The sequence below is a fragment of the Geospiza fortis genome, unplaced genomic scaffold (genome assembly GCF_000277835.1).
Source record: "Geospiza fortis unplaced genomic scaffold, GeoFor_1.0 scaffold275, whole genome shotgun sequence".
Taxonomy (NCBI): Eukaryota; Metazoa; Chordata; class Aves; order Passeriformes; family Thraupidae; genus Geospiza; species Geospiza fortis.
The window spans coordinates 5,734,870-5,749,050 of NW_005054341.1; the positions used below are offsets into that span (position 1 = coordinate 5,734,870).

General features: G+C 43.5%; 1 protein-coding gene across 1 annotated transcript; it reads left to right on the forward strand.

Moving 5' to 3' along the window:
* Positions 1-1,991: 1,991 nt before the first annotated feature.
* On the forward strand, positions 1,992-14,026 carry POLR1B (RNA polymerase I subunit B). Its single transcript, XM_014307697.2, has 13 exons — positions 1,992-2,132; positions 2,973-3,105; positions 4,142-4,278; positions 4,738-4,961; positions 5,688-5,859; positions 6,736-6,907; positions 7,713-7,994; positions 8,573-8,706; positions 9,148-9,318; positions 9,909-10,065; positions 10,856-11,052; positions 11,451-11,704; positions 12,504-14,026. The coding sequence occupies exons 1-13, from the start codon at positions 2,013-2,015 to the stop codon at positions 13,381-13,383; spliced, it is 3,033 nt and encodes a 1,010-aa protein (XP_014163172.1). The 5' UTR covers positions 1,992-2,012; the 3' UTR covers positions 13,384-14,026.
* The last annotated feature ends 155 nt before the right edge of the window (positions 14,027-14,181 follow it).

Here is a 14,181-nt window from a genome sequence, read left to right on the forward strand (position 1 = left end):
ATGTCCCGGCTCCACACACGCCTGTCCATGTCCCGGCTCCACACACGCGTGTCCCTGTCCGAGCCAGGCTCCGCACACGCGTGTCGCTGTCCCCCGCGGCTCTGGGGTGTTGATGATGTGCAGCCTCGCTGTTTTTCCCCGCACACCAAGCTTGTCGTGGTCCCGCTGCCCTTCTTTCCCGTTTCTCCCTGCAAGCAGCCAGCCGGCTTGGAAAACCTTGTTATTATGCTGCTCTCTGTCATCCCAGAGAGCAGCATAATTCAGATCTTGTTTCTGCAGGAATCCGCTGTCCCCCGCGGCTCTGGGGTGTTGATGATGTGCAGCCTCGCTGTTTTTCCCCGCACACCAAGCTTGTCGTGGTCCCGCTGCCCTTCTTTCCCGTTTCTCCCTGCAAGCAGCCAGCCGGCTTGGAAAACCTTGTTATTATGCTGCTCTCTGTCATCCCAGAGAGCAGCATAATTCAGATCTTGTTTCTGCAGGAATCCAGGTTTCAAAAGCAGCGTTGCTCCCATGCACAAGGCCAGAGCTGTAAATCTCTCCTGTTTACAGGTTCATGGTTTTTGTGAAGTGCTTTGAAATTTGCCTGGAGAGGAAGCATCCCCCGCAAATATTTTCCTTTGCAGTGTGAAAGGATTGCACATTGCCGTTTTCTATTAAAATGATGTAGTTGTGTCTGAGCTGATTGTTTATGTGAGGCACCTGGTGCAAAGGAGTGCTTGCTCAGAATTTCATGGGTTTTGTTTGTTTTCTTTTTTGTTTTTTTTTTAATTATTATTTCTCTGAAGCTATACACCCTGCCATGATAAAAGCCACTCTTAAGTGCAATACCTTATCTGAAAATGAAAGTGGGGCAGTGCAGATTGTTCATAGCTGTATTCCCAGTGGATCTTAGATTTTCCTGAGCTACAGCTGATTTTGTTTTTCTTACCTGAATTATTTCCCATCTCTTTTTTTTTTTCCCATTGTCTGTTTAATTATTTTTTGAACGCTTGAAGCAGTTAGAACAGTTTGCTGTGCCTTGTGTGAAAAGGCATTGCCTTGTGCTGGGACAGGTTAACCCCTGCCCTTCCCTGCCCATGCACAGCAGAAAACAGTCAGTAATCACTGCCTGTTTCCACCGTGCTGCTTTACTCCATGTTCCTCCCTCCGTTCCCACTGCCCCAGGGTGGGATGTGAGCCCCAGTCTGCTGAGCAGCTGTAGACCCTTTATCATCACTTCAGGTGTAGACCAGGCTGTAGCAGTCCCCGTGTAAGGCTGCCCTGTGGATTTAAAGGGGCACAGTAGCATTTCCTTTCCTTTTTCCAGTAATTTCTGAGACTCATTTTACTCATTTTTGCTGCTGCCAGATGTTAAACCCATGTTCCTGTATTGCAGTGCCAGTGTTTCTCTCCTGCAGGACAGCAGCTCTTTCAAAGCCCATCATTCTGCATGTAAAGTTAGGATTCTTTGCTCCCACAGTTTTCCTTCACACACACTGCCAGAACTTGTTCATAAATTTTCTTTCCTGCATGCTTTTCTTTCTTGGTTTTCAGATCACTCATGAACATGGTGAGTGAAGAAAGGAAAGATTTTGTCAGGCCTGTAGTGCGGATGTCTTTTCAGTGGACGCTTGCTGTCTTCTTCTGCTTTTAAGCGTTATCTTCTGAAGTTTCCTTTCCTGTCCTCTGGCTGCCTTTTTTTATTCAGGCTGCTCTGTTGAAGGGTCTGGAAGGCAAAGGCAGCCAGACCAACCTTGTTCACTCAGCCAGCAGCTTCTTCACCTGACTCCAGACTTGTATGATTTTCTTCTGTAAACCCACGTTGACTGCTCCCCAGAGTGTAATCTTTATGCACGTATCTACTGTTTTTTTTTATTATTGCTGCCATTTTACAGTGATACAAGTCTGTCCAACTGCTTGTGGTTGTATGAAAGGTACAGTTGGTATAGCAGGAAACATTAAAAGGGCAGCTTAACTTGCTTACTGTTGGTGTTGTGTTGTTTTAGGCCGACATCAGCTGGTCAGTGAATGACATGCCACAAGGGACTATCAAACAGCCCTTAGGGTATATTCCAATCATGGTCAAGTCCAAATTGTGCAACCTCTGTGGGTTTTCTCCACAAGACCTTCTGCAGCACCATGAGGAGGAAGAGGTAACGGGGATTTTGAGGGTCAGGAAAGTCTGTGTTCTACCTGAGCCATTTGTCAGGTCACCTTCTCTTTGCAGGGCTTGAACATTGATATTTTGTTTCTAGTTTGACTTGCCATTTTCTCTTGAAAGCAGATTGCTTATGGGGGCTCGATGAAGCAGCTTGAGAAGTTGGCAGCCGTGGCTGTTCTTGTGCACAGGCATCTGTTTGGTGTCAATACCTACAGTTTAGGTATAGAACCTCTCAGCTGCTGCACAGCAACTGAGAGTGCTGTGAAGGGGACTCTGTGGAGAGAGAGATTTGGAGAACAGTCATTGAAAGAGACAATTCCATTCCCAGTTGTCTTCTGCAGCTTTTTCCCTGTCTCCCCAGTAGCACGTTAGCTGTCTATAATTGAATACAGACTTATTTAGCACTGCATTTTGAACTCACAAAAAAAGACAGAGAAAACTACAAAAGAAAATCAGAAAAGTGAGCTTGTGTGTGACCAGACAGAGATCTTTTGCTCTGAAAATCCTTCTGGTTTATAAACTCACTGTGAGAAGTTCAGAGCTTTTTAAATTACTTTAAAAAGTTAATGGCAGCTATTCAGATATGTTCCATTGATCACAAAGGTTTTTTCTTCCTCTAAATTGTGGAACATGCATCCTTTTCCTTGCACTCTGCCACAATTAGACTTCATAAATCTAAGGAGTGCAGCCTTTCTAAAAGCAGTGCTGAATCATGTCTTGCTATTTCCCATTAAATGTTTGGGTTTTGTTTATAGTACAGGCATTTTTTTCTTTTACTCACAATGCCGATTCTGAGTTTCTAAATGTATTAAAATTATTTTTCTCCTTCCAGGAAATGGGAGGCTACTTTATAATCAATGGCTTAGAAAAAGTAATCAGGATGCTGATTATGCCCAGGCGAAACTTCCCCCTCGCAATGGCAAGACACAAGTGGAAAAACAGAGGCCCTGGTTTCACAGAGTACGGTAAGCTCAGCAGTTTCCTGCAGCATCCTAGTAACAACTGCTTGAGGACAAACAGGAATGACCATCTGTAGCTGAATTTTGGTAGTTTGTTTTGTTAGTTCTTGTGCAATGTTAATATTTTTCTTGTTTTGTTTTGTAGTTCTTGTGTAATGTTAGTATTTTTTGCTGCATATAAGAATAAAGGGTAAACACGCCACAAGCAAGAAGCAGGGACTTGCCTTGTGGGAGCTGTCTGAGCTACCCATGAGGAGCAAGGAGATTTTATTCCAGGCTTTGCAGTACTTGCCACCTTTTGTTGTGTGGAAGGTGTAACTAAAACATCACCTTCAGTACAAGTCAGTGTAATCCACATAAATAATTTCACTGATTTTGTCCATACTTCATGGTGGCAGATTTAATATCTGTGAAGCAGAGTAAACTAGGTTCATGACTGCACTTTCCCATTGTCATATATACTCAGTAAAACCAGTTTAAAATTTAATTAAGCCAGCAAATGTTAAATAGCATTTTAAACTAAGGTGTTGCCAGTTGCTGATTTGACTGGACCATGGTGCTTGAGCACACACTATTGTTCCACTCTAGTTTATTTCAAGGCAGTGCCAGATTAGATGATCCTTTTTTGTTTTATTTTTCTTTGTCCTACAGATCATAGTGTAGAGCTGGACCAGGAAGCACTGCTGCTGCACTGCCACCCAAACACAGAGATAAGAGTGCCATTAGGAACAATAATTGTTTGTTACTCTGTCCTACAACCAAAGGTTACAAACAGGATAACCGAGGCCTGGGTCTTTCTTTAAAAACTTTGTGCATCTTCCAAGCCTCTTAGCACATGTGCTGGCTGTCCTGACACACAACCCTCTTTAGCTAAGAGCTGAGTTTTAATTTGAAGTGGCAGTGAAGTGAGTGATGTGCCCAATGTTCTCAGCCATCAAGTACCAAAGTTTCTCTCATGAATTGTCTCACACTCCTTGGACATGACACAGCGATGCAGCCGCTTGGTTTTGTGCAGCTCGTGCTGATGTTGTGATTTTTGCAGGGGTGGTGATGCACTGTGTCAAGGATGAGCATACTGCAATAAATATGAACCTTCACTACTTGGAAAATGGCTGTGTCATGTTGAATTTCATTTTTCGCAAAGAGTTGTTCTTCCTCCCCTTGGGGTTTGCTCTGAAGGTAAGCAATAAATGCTTGTCATTTTGTATTGAATGAACACAGAAGTTTTGCAAAGCATTTTTGTTTTAAGTAATGAGAAGAAGCTAATTCCCCTTGGAGTATTTTCAGTGATTGGAGAAAGGTCATCCAAACTGTGCAACACTAATCAAACACTCTGCAGCAGAGGAAGTGTCTGTAGGGACAAGAGATGAGGGGAGAGTCACACACTCATGGTTTTATGGGGTTTTTCTAATGAATGGTCTGGATGGAGATCATTATCAGTGTATGAATATCCCCTGCATTGCTCTCTAAGCATCTCAACCCCACAGCATTTTGCAGTTTTCATTGTGGAAGGACATTTCTAGAGCACTGAAAACCTAAATCATGGGTTAGTATACAGCCTTAGTTCTTTAGCTGTATTTTGTAGACAGATGTTGTTATGACCTTATTTTTCTGATCTCATAAACTTCTGTCTCTCAGGCATTGGTTAATTTCCCAGACTACCAGATTTTTGAAGAGTTGGTGAAAGGAAGGGAAGATGACACCTTTTATGCCAACTGTGTCACTGAGATGTTGAGAGCAGTGGTGGATGCTGGCTGTTTGACACAGCAAAACGTCCTGGACTACCTGGGAAAGAGCTTCAGAGTGAAACTCAACCTGCCTGAGTGGTACAGCAATGAACAAGCTGCAGATTTCATTCTGAGGTCTGTATGTGGCTGGGATCTAGTGTCATTGTGTTGAATTTATAGGCATGTGTGAGAGTGTTACGATGATGTGTGTTTTAATGGATTGACACAAGTATTCCCAAAACAGTTGCACAAGAGGGTGACAGTTTTTATTTAGATGGCATTTTTGTGATGTCATTGATGAAAGACACAAAGGTTGAGGAAGTGAAGATTAAAGCTAGCTCTGTGACTGCTTGAGGATCCATTTGGTGAACAGAAGTACTGCAGTTTATTATTGGTTTCACACAATCTCTGTCAACTCTGAATAATTTTTATCTTTTAAAATGGCAGAAAAGAAATGCTTTAAAATCTTCTTACATGAGATAAGTTAGAAAGCAGTGGAAGAATTTGCTTTGAGACTGTCAGTGTGGCAGGCATTCAACTAAAAAATTCATTCTTGTGTTAAAGTAGGTGTTTGCTCTTCCTCCAGCTTTAGGAATTAGATGTGGTTTTGCTTTTTTGTTTGTGCTAGACTGTTGCTCAGCCCACAGTTTTCCATACATGGTTTGATAGCAGTGGAGGTTTGGAGTTTCTGTGACAGGACACTGATAGTGCTAACAGAAATATTTTGTACTTTATATCTACTCGCCTTGTTAGGCTTTTATTTAAAAAAAATGGTTTACAATTATTTAGGAGAGACTTGAAGAACATGAAGCTAGCGTGAAGAGATCATGGTAGTTGTCCTTCTTCTTTCTCTTCCTTCAGCAATTGTATCTGTATTCACCTGACCAATAGAACTGAAAAGTTCTACCTGCTCTGTATGATGACCCAGAAACTCTATGCTTTTGCCAAAGGGGAATGCATGGAAGATAACCCAGACAGTCTTATGAATCACGAGGTGCTTACCCCAGGACAGCTTTTCCTTATGTTCTTAAAGGTAAGCTCATGGCTCCCACATCTTTTTACATTTCTTTACAGATCAGAATGTTGCTAACATGCTTCTGACTTAAGCAGGTAACTTACTACTAGTCTATTCCAATTCAGTTTATAGGGATGAATTTATAGGGACCATTTTAGGATGCTGGGAGGAGAGTAGTTATGTTCAGAAGCTTGACTGTCCCATGAAATTCACTATGGAATAGTAGTTCTCATCCCCAAATAAGATACTTCCCTGTGTTATTACATATTTCTATAATCTTTGTTTTCCCCTTTAGCCAGAATTTTCTTTGGCATTGTTTTGTTGAAAGCCTGTAAAAAATTCTCTACTACTTGAGTGGTTTGAAAGTGAACTTGGGGAAGCATTTTAGTGCTATGAGAAACAGCTACCAGGAACCAGAAAAAGCTGTTTTCCTGCCTAGCCCTTGCTGTCAGATCAGCAAGGGAGTGAGTTAACAGCCTCTTTTTTTTAAATCTTAAGATCCTAAATAGTCTAAAGCATGCAGTAGGCACAGTGTACGCTGTATACAGAGTTATCCTTGTAGTCAGATGGTAGGAACAGTTTCTGCTTTGGGTTGTCTGTGCTTTATAAAATTCTCTTATTGTACTTCATTTGCCAGACTCATCACCATTCTGGGTGGAAGTGATTGCCAAGCTGTTGGGTGGGTGTTTTCCTTTTAGTTCTGTGTTGACATATACCATCAGCATCTTGATAGAATGAAGTCGGTGTTGGAACTAAGTCTGGAAAACTGTCAGTTCCTTAAAAGTTGTCCATCTTGCTAATTTCAGAGGAGTTCTGTGGTATGTGCAACTGATGTTCTAATTTGAGCCTCTCCTGTCCTGTTTTAATTTTAAATCTCTCACTTTTAAACCGTAGGAGAGGCTTGAAACCTGGCTGCAATCTGTTAGGTTTGTTTTGGAGAAAAGAGCAGAAAAGGCAGATATCAGCCTAAATACAGACAGCCTGGTGAAGGCATTCACCCTGGCACCAGACTTCACCAAGCCATTTGAGTATCTCCTTGCAACTGGTAACCTGAGGTCTAAAACAGGTAAGTCTGCAGGCTTAAGGTGACCTTTTATTTTCCTTTTTTCCTGTAAAACAAAATGAGGAACAACGTAAAATTGAGCTCTTAACTGGAAACAACTGCTTGTAGGCAGACATTGTGCACCGTAGCTGAATTGCTAAAAGGGGTTTGAAGAAAGGGATAGTTGAGGAAAAAAGGCAAGATTTTATGTACAAGCAAGGGCATTGTGCATGGTATAGAACAGGTTAATTATGAAAGCAAAGCCTCTACCCAGATGAATAGTTGAAATTAAATTTAGCATTGTCCAAAATGGTGACCATAATTCAATTTGCTTTCCCAAATATTATTTCTTCTTAGAAGGTGCAATGCAGAGAAGGGGCATTATTTTAATCCCAACTGCCCCATTAGTCACGTGAGCTTAAATGGAGAGAAACTGGTTTGCTGATGTAGATTCAGATTTATCTGATGCTTCCCTGAAGTGCCCAGTATGACAGTGTTGTAATGGAGTGCCCACTAGAGAATAAAATTAGATTAAAAACCTGTAGAATTTTGGTAAAGCATAATAGCTGCAAATTCCTGTTCACTTCACTGGCAGTTACTTCCTCATGTTTGTAAAAGGAACTAGATTTTAAGGAATAGCTTGGAATTTAAAGTGTCTAGGTCTCTTACAGCTCACTGAGTTGCCTGCGCACGTGCACCTGCCTTGTTGGGATACAGTGTGAGCATCTTTAGGGGTTGTCAGTGAAAAACAAGAAACTGTCTTGTAACATCATCCGTGTTTCTTAAAGCTGGATGAGCTCCTGCCATAAGTCTCCCCTTTGTTCCCTAGGGCTGGGCATGCTGCAGGCCAGTGGTCTCTGTGTGGTGGGGGACAAGCTGAATTTCATCCGCTACCTCTCCCACTTCCGCTGCATCCACAGAGGGGCGGCGTTCTCCCAGATGAGAACCACGACTGTGCGCAAGCTGCTGCCCGAATCCTGGGGCTTCCTGTGCCCTGTGGACACCCCAGATGGAGAGCCCTGTGGGCTGATGAACCACATGACAGCTCTGTGTGAAATTGTCACTGAGATGGTGCCTGTGACAGACATCCCACCTTTGTTATGTTCCCTGGGTATGTTTCACTGGCCTGATGGTTTAGTGAAGTGCCCCGTGCCTGGGAAGGGTTCTTCACACAGCATCACAGCACACTGCTCAGTTGGGAAGTGAAATCAAGTTTGACCTGTACTTGCTGGGCTTCTGCTTAGTGGTAAATAACACATTGCTTGTACAGGCACATCAGCCTGTAAAATTCAATGTCAGTGCCTCTCAGCTGTGTGCTGTAGTGTGAGGGTGTTCACTGAAGCACAAAGAATTGCACAAGGAATTTCTCACAGCTCTGAGAAACTGGACTAAGCAGTAACTTTGTAATGACTTGAATTGAACTGCAGTTCACTTGTGATTACCTTCAATAATGAAGGTAATCAGAGAATAATAATGAGAACCCTTATTTCAGTCAGAAAAATGGGGAGGGCAATGACATTCTAAATTGTAAATGTTTTTCATTTTCCATTGAACCTGCCTATGGCTTTGCTGAGAATTTTTTGATGTCTCGGAAAATTTCTAGGTGTGAACTGAGAAGTGCAGAAGTAACTCCTGTGTCTTGTTTGCTTTTTTTTGGCTGTTCTGTCCATCAACCCCGTGTTGCCACAGGTGTCACCCCCATTGATGCAGCTCCAAGCCAGCCTTACTCAGAGTGCTACAGGGTTGTGCTGGATGGCTCCATGGTGGGCTGGGTGGAGCAGGAGCTGGCTCCCGAGATTGCACAAACTCTCCGCCGTTTCAAGGTTTGTTGTCTTGTTTGGAATGTTTCTTAGCTAAACATCTTCAACATGCAGTGGTCAAAAATAGGAATGTTTGGAACTTCTTAGGCTTCTTTTTTTTTTTTTTTTTAATTTGACCCAGTAATTTATCTTTGGCTGTATATTAGTATTGGAGTGTGCTTTTGTGTTACCTTTTTTTATTAATCCATATGTTTCATCTGTTGGTTTATGAAGTTACAGTTTTTGAAAGAACATTTTCTTGGAAAAGGCAAGATAAAATAAGACATATTCTGTCTTTTTTTTTTTTGGTAGAGGTTTTTCTAAAAGTATTTCTAAGAACTCTTCTCCGTAGCTTTTAAATTAGTGGCTACACCAGTGATGGACATTATCATTGTGTGACCAGGTGGATGCAGTTTAGTTAAACTTGGTTTGTGTTTCTAGATTGTTATTTCTTTGCACCAACAGATAACACAAGAGAAGAGATTTCCTGCACGGGCAGAAGTGGTCCTTATCCCAATGACAGGAAAACCCAGCCTGTATCCTGGGCTCTTCATTTTCACCAACCCTTGCAGGATGGTGCGGCCTGTCAGAAACCTGTCCTATGGAAAGAATGAATGGATTGGGACTCTGGAACAGGTGGGGTTTGCCTATTCCCATGTTACAGAGGTACCTGGCATTGAAAATGGGTTTGGTAAATATTTATGGAAGGAGCTGAGGATGAGGCTTGTGTTGAAGACCTGGAATAGGTGACAGAAGGGGGTTTTTCACTCTTGCAAATTGATTTCTGGTAAATGTCATAGCTGGACTGTAGAGATCTTTTTGAGATCTTCAGATCTGCACTTGGTATTAACTTTGTGAAGATTTGAAGTGAAGGATTGCTGTGCTGTGTGTACCATGTCATCTTGTGTTACATCGTGTTTGCCAAATGGCTCCTGGGCAGCCAAGCAGTGGATTTCTGGGGAGCTCATCCACTTGGAACTATTGAAGTGGGAGACAAAAAGGAGGACACATTACTGCAGTTCTGTATTTCAGGATTCCTTCCGTGCAGCTAATCTGTGATAGGTGGTTTATCAGCTGTCTGATTTTTCTTGCTAATACACTACAGTGCAGTCAACACCCACAGCTAAAACTGAAATGGACAGAAAGCCATCGGAGACAGCTTTGTTTTGTTTCCTTCCCTTTAAAAAATGGAAATGTACAAGCATTATCCAATTTGATGTTTGCAGATCTTCATGAACGTGGCCACACTGGAGTCAGAGGTGGTGCCTGGAGTGACCACTCACCAGGAACTCTTCCCTCACAGCATTTTGAGTGTGGTGGCCAATCTCATTCCCTTCTCAGACCACAACCAAAGTCCACGGAACATGTACCAGTGCCAGATGGGTAAGTGCTGAATTACCCAGTGCTGCAAGACCCTGGGCAGAGGGATTAACACCTCATTAACACCTCTAGTATATTGAATATATACATATTTGCAATACAAAGATAGGATTAAATATATATTATATATATTATATATATTATATATAATATATATATTATATATAGTATATATTATATATAATATATATTATATATATAATAAAATTATATGTATAAAAATAAAATATATGTATTTAACATGTATATATAGGATTTATACCTCTAGTATATTGAATTTCTGACAGTATTTTCAGAAAGATGTCCTTAAAACATTACTTCTTTCTCATATTTTTCTGTAAGTAGCAATATAACTGTTCAAAACTCCATTCCCTTGCCAGGATATTTAGGCTGCAGAAACAAATGCTTTTTGGCCTGGAAATACATAACATGGGCCTTAGTCTGGGAAACACTGGGGGGAAGACACACATACATCCCCCCCAAAAATGACAAAACAAAACAAGTAAACACACCAAAAAAATCCCCAAGTAAGCAAAACCAGAAACACCACACCAGCCTTAGTGGGGATTTTGAAATTGCAGAAAAGAAAACAAAATTAGATGTAGTCCTTATGAAATGCTGTGAAAGGCATTGAGTATTGTGGTTCATAGAAAAATTAGAGCTGGGCTTAGGACAACTATTAAATTCCAAGGGAGTTAAGATTGATAATCCCTCTAAATTTGTAAGTATTTCCAGCTTTTTTCTTAACAAGATACACGGAGGAATAAATCCAAGTTTCCCTCCTTCCCTCCAGGAAAGCAGACCATGGGGTTTCCTGTTTACAACTACAAGGATCGCTCAGATAACAAGCTGTACCACCTGCACACCCCCCAGAGCCCTCTGGTGAGGCCCAGCATGTATGACTATTATGGGATGGACAGCTATCCCGTTGGCACCAATTCCATTGTGGCTGTCATCTCCTATAGTGGCTATGACATGGAAGATGCAATGGTAAGCCACCAGAAGGAGAAAAATCCTGCTGTCCTGTGAAGGAATTTGATGTGGAGCACTGGGAGTAGGGGTGATACTCAGCTGAGAGGACCCTACTTTCTGTCTGGGCTGGTGCTCACACATTTTGGGCAGATTCAGCAGCACAGTGGTTGTGTTGTTACAGCAGGCAGTGCAGGAAGTGCTGGGAGTAGAGCAGAGCTTTGTTTGTCCAAGGCCATGGCCTTCCAGCTTTGAAAAATACGGGGGTTATGTGAGGCTTGAGCTTTTTGGAGTGGTGACTTACTGGGAGACTTTAATAAGGCAGTTTTCCCATTTTGGTCTGATGCTTGCCTTTGTAAATCTTTTCTTCTTTGAAGTTATCAGCAAGTCTTTAACAGCCTTTTGTTTCTCCTTTTTAGATCGTAAATAAATCTTCCTGGCAGAGAGGATTTGCTTATGGAAGTGTTATCAAGGCAGAGAGCATTGACCTTTCCCTTAAAGCCAGCAGGGCGGGAGATAATTTAGTATTTGGCATCAGGCCTGGCGATCCAAACATTGGGGAGAAGCTGGATGCTGATGGACTGCCTTTTGTGGGGTCTATCCTGCAGCCTGGGGACCCCTTCTACAGCTTCATGAACCTCAACACAGGGGAGACCTTCACTGTGTACTATCCGTAAGTACAGCCTGTCGCTCCTGGCTCTGCTCACCCCATGGGGAGGGCAGTTGGCCCTTTCCCTGCAGATGTTCCCTTTTCTCCTCACATAACAGTGTCCATGGCGTGACAGAGAGCATGAAGTTCATGCTGTAGGTGACTCCCAGGCATGTGTCACATCTTTTCTCTAAGCCAGTGTGTGCTGCAGAGATGGCTTATCCCAGGAGGATGTTTTTTTGGTGATTTGCCTGCACTGGTTGTTTGTGGACATGATAACAATTAAGCCTGCAGCAGACCCCTGGTACATGGAATATCAGGCTGAGGGCTCATCTATAGAAGGAGCACAACAAGGAGCTTGTCAAAGCTCATACTTTGCCTTCCCTTTCTGCTCTACACTTCCCTCTCAACTGAAGAACTGAATTGGGTTCTTTATTTTGGGATCCCATCAGTATGGTGTGAATTTATTGGTGGTAGGGAGAGGGGCTGCTGCCTTAACACAATGGAAATGGCAGTGGGATGCAGTTTGTCAGATACAAAGTGTGATCCAGATGAACCAGGTTGAAATGATTCTTATTTTAAATCATAGGTGGCACATTACCCTATCACCTGAAAGTGGTACTTGAATGGCACTTGGAAGATGCCTTTGTATTGCTTCCTTACATAGTCTGAGTTCCCTCACTACTTTGAAGAATAGTGGTGTTTCTCAGCTGTCCAAAGGCATTTTATAAGTGGTTTATGTTTTTTGCTTTATTTCCTTTTGAAACTACAAATTATTATCAAACCTGACACCTTTGCTATGATTGTTCCTCCACCTCCACAGGAGTAAGGAAGTGGGCATTGTGGACAACGTTAGGTTGTGCAGCAACGACCGTGGCACTGGGAAGTTCAAGAAGGCTTGCATCACTGTGAGGGTTCCCCGAAATCCCACTATTGGGGACAAATTTGCCAGCCGTCACGGACAGAAAGGCATCCTGAGCCAGCTGTGGCCTGTCGAGGACATGCCCTTCACAGAGAACGGCATGGTTCCAGACATCCTCTTCAACCCTCACGGCTTTCCCTCCCGCATGACCATTGGGATGTTAATTGAGAGCATGGCAGGGAAGTCAGCAGCCCTGCACGGGGTGTCCTACGATGCCACTCCCTTCACCTTCACCGAGAAGAAATCTGCTCTGAAATACTTCGGTGAGACTTTGGCCAGCGCGGGTTACAACTTCTTTGGCACGGAGAAGATGTACAGCGGCATCAGCGGGGTGGAGCTCGAGGCAGAGATCTTCGTGGGGGTGGTGTACTACCAGCGCCTGCGCCACATGGTCTCCGACAAGTTCCAGGTGAGGACCACGGGGCCCCGAGACGCTGTCACCAACCAGCCCGTCAAGGGCAGGAACGTGGAAGGTGGGATCCGCTTCGGCGAGATGGAGCGGGACGCTCTGCTGGCCCACGGCACGTCCTTCCTGCTGCAGGACCGCCTCTTCAACTGCTCTGACGGCTCCGTGGCCTACGTGTGCACGAGCTGCGGCAGCATGACGTCCCCTGTGCTGGAGAAACTGTCCCAGGCCTCCGTGACCAGCAGCAGGAGGTACTCCTGCTCCGTCTGCAGCGAGGTGGATGCCATCGAGGTTGTCCCTGTGCCCCATGTCTTCCGCTACTTCGTGGCTGAGCTGGCGGCCATGAACATAAAAACAAAGCTCAATGTGGAGTAGCTTGGTCCTTGGCATGGTGATGGTTGGAGGGAGGAGGCACATGTCAAGTCTTGTCCTTGTCCCTGAGTTTCAGGTATTAAGTCAGTTCTCAGGTTCTTCAAAAGAATTCAAGATTAATTTGATGTTTGTATTGTGACAGCTGTAGGGCAAGGAAAGATAACTCTGTTGGTTTGTTTGGACTTCCTAAAGGATCACCAGCTATTGAGATGTGTATGAAAATCAGGCAATATTGCTGCTCCACCCAAGCTCCTGGGTTGAGAATGATGGGGTTCTTTGAATTCAGGCTGAAACTGTAGGTATGAAGAGGTCATAAAACAGCATAAGGTGAATGCTGGAAATTACAAAAAAAAATTTTTTGTTGTTTTTTTCAAGAAAAATCTTTGAAAAATGTATGCCTTAATGATGGGGTTGTGTTGAAGTTACTGTACATGTTCTTCCTTTATTTCAATACATGTGCCTTGAGTCATAAAGAAGGTGGCACAAAGTTCCGCTGCGTGAAGCCACAGCCTTGACTGCAAGTAACCAAGGTTGCCCTGCCAGGTGTATCCTGGAAGTGTTTGGTGTCACCAAGCCAAGCAGTGCTGGGGTTCGGGGTTTGTTTTGGTGCATTTGGCTGAAGAAGAATAAAACAGAGGCATTTCCAGCCTGGCTCGTGCATGGATCTTGTAGGAGCTCGTCCTCCTTAAGTCCACAGCAGCTGCCACCCACCCCACCCTGTCCCAGGTGTCACCTGCCCTGGCCACCGCGGGGCCGAGCGTGTGTCCCGGGCACAGCCGTACCCTGCGGTGCAGCCCAGAG